General features: G+C 44.8%; 1 protein-coding gene across 4 annotated transcripts in view; it reads right to left on the bottom strand.

Moving 5' to 3' along the window:
• The window catches only part of FAM76A (family with sequence similarity 76 member A), a 30,203-nt gene that overhangs the window by 19,938 nt on the left and 7,776 nt on the right, over nucleotides 1-2,489 (bottom strand). For all 4 annotated transcript variants that reach the window (XM_003799824.3, XM_023519116.1, XM_023519117.1 and 1 more), the window contains exon 5: nucleotides 1,569-1,726. In XM_003799824.3, coding sequence (XP_003799872.1) covers nucleotides 1,569-1,726 — 158 coding nt within the window. The remainder of the gene's footprint in view (nucleotides 1-1,568; nucleotides 1,727-2,489) is intronic.

Here is a 2,489-nt window from a genome sequence, read left to right as displayed (position 1 = left end):
CCCTCAGCTCCAGTGTATGTGGCTGGCACCCAAGCCATTTGAACTACAAGGCGCTGAGCCATTTTAGAGATAGAGTCACATTATGTTATCCTCGGCAGAGTGTTGTGGCGTCACAGCCCACAGCAATATCCAACTCTTGGGCTTAAGTTATTCTCTATGTCTCAGCCTCCCAAGTAGCTGGGACTACAGGTGCCTGCCACAATACCTATTTTTTTTTTTTCTGTAGAGACAGAGTCTCACTTTATCGCCCTGGGTAGAATGCCATGGCATCACAGCTCACAGCAACCTCCAACTCCTGAGCTTAGATAATTCTCTTGCCTCAGCCTCCCAAGTAGCTGGGACTACAGGCGCCCGCCACAATGCCCAGCTATTTTTTTGTTGCAATTTGCCAGGGCCAGGTTTGAACCTACCACCCTCAGTATATGGGGCCGGCGCCCTACACACTAAGCCACAGGCACAGCCCAACACCTGGCTACTTTTTGGTTGCCGCTGTCATTTTTGTTTTACCAGGCCCAGGGCGGGAAAAGGGCAGGGGGCTGGAACCTGCCAGTCTCGTTATATGTGGCTGGCACCCTACTCACTGAACTATGGGCACCCAGCAGAGTTCCTGGCCCATGAAATTTCTTAATAACATTTACTGAATATAATGATAACAAAAAATAACTATTAATAAAATGTATTGACTACTTCCTATATGCCAATTATAAAACTAATCACTAACTATGCACTATAAAATTTATCTGCACAACAACCCATGAGGTAATACTAATATTTCTCTCATTTACAGATAGGAGCCCGACAGGGAACCTAGCAGAGCCAGGATTCCATTCAGAGCCAGAACTCTCAACAATACTATAGATACTCTAAAAGGAAGCTTAAAACAATGAAAGGACGTCTTTTTTTTTTAATTGAGACAGAGTCTTACTTTGTCACCTTAATAGAGTGCCATGGCATCATAGCTCACTGCAACTTCAAACTCCCAGGCTTTAAGTGATTCTCTTGCCTCAGCCTCCCAAGTAGCTGGGACTATGGGTGCCTGCCACAATGTCTGACTATTTTTTTGTTTGTTTAGCAGGCCTGGGCTGGATTCAAACCCACTGGGCCCCAGAGAAGATGGCCAGCACCCTAAGAAGATGGCCAGCACCACAGAGCTACCGGTGCTCAGCCTGAAAGGACACTTTTTGGCTAGATCCCACCAGGACACATCTAGAACTATTAACCTCCTGGCCAAATATGCATTTAAAACGCTGCATCCTTCAGAAAGTGCAATGTCTAGTCTTCTAGGGAGATCCCACTCTGAGAGTAAGAACTAACCCTAGAAGGAAAGTAAGAGGAAGGTCCACAAACCTTTCAGACACAATACAAAGTCAGGCAATCTTGAGACATTATGGAAATCTTTCCTGCCCTTGGAAGATATAGGAATTATAAAATACCACCTATAACAAACGAGCTTCCTCCTACTGGCTAGTAACTAGAGAGAAAACAGGAAAATTGATACGTGATAGTATGTTCCATGAATGATGGTGAGAGTTAATACATCACCTCTGTCTCACACATCTTGGGGTTACCTGTTATAATGGCTGCCACCACTCAGGCGACTGTACTGTTCCTTCTCCTGATGGCCGGCATGAGAAGAGCTGCTCAGGTGTTTCCTTTGCTCTTTAGTCTTCTGAAGGACCCGTTTGTATGAAAGTGTGCACAGCCAGCACAGCAATTTCCCATCTACCTGAAGGACAAGGAGACAAAGATAAAGGAGGAGGAACGTACTACTTTCTTAACGTACTTAAAGGAGGAGGAATGTAGTGTTGGGAGCAAGAACCTCTGAGTTCAGTCCCAGCTCTGCCACTTAGGAGTTGTGTGACCTTGGGCAAATCAAGAGGGCTATAATAAGGATTTAGTGACGTGTAAGTAAAGCACTTAGCATGCTGCCAGGCACACAGAGTTGCTTGATAAACATCAGCTGCGACTTTTATGTATTTTTTTGTTTCCCTTCAATTTAGCAAACACAGACCATAGCAAAGTTCTCATGAGAATTTCCAAAGACTGGCTCAGCACCTGTAGCACAGTGGTTATGGTGCCAGCCACATACACTGAGGCTGGCGGGTTCCAACCTGGCCCTGGCCTACTAAACAACTATGACAACTGCAAGAACAACAATAGAAAAATAGCCAGGCGTTGTAGTGGGCACCTATAGTCCCAGCTACTTGGGAGGCTGAGGCAAGAGAATCGCTGAAGCCCAAGAGCTTGAGGTTGCTGTGAGCTGTGGGGCCACAGCATTCTACAGAGGGTGACATGCTGAGACTCTGTCTCAAAAAATAATAATAAAAATAAACTTTAAAAATAAAAGATAATCCTCTGAGAATTAAACTATTAAAAGCAAATAACCATAGATAAGACTGATTGAGCACTTACCATATGCCAAATTCCACTCCAAGGGCTTTACACAAAATAACCTGAACTCTGTGACAACCTTGAGGTCTAATCATCCC

The sequence above is a fragment of the Otolemur garnettii genome, unplaced genomic scaffold (genome assembly GCF_000181295.1).
Source record: "Otolemur garnettii isolate 467f Iridium unplaced genomic scaffold, OtoGar3 scaffold00156, whole genome shotgun sequence".
In the NCBI taxonomy this organism is placed as follows: domain Eukaryota; kingdom Metazoa; phylum Chordata; class Mammalia; order Primates; family Galagidae; genus Otolemur; species Otolemur garnettii.
Note: the sequence above shows the minus strand (reverse complement) of the source record. Positions and strands in the feature narration are given on the sequence as shown.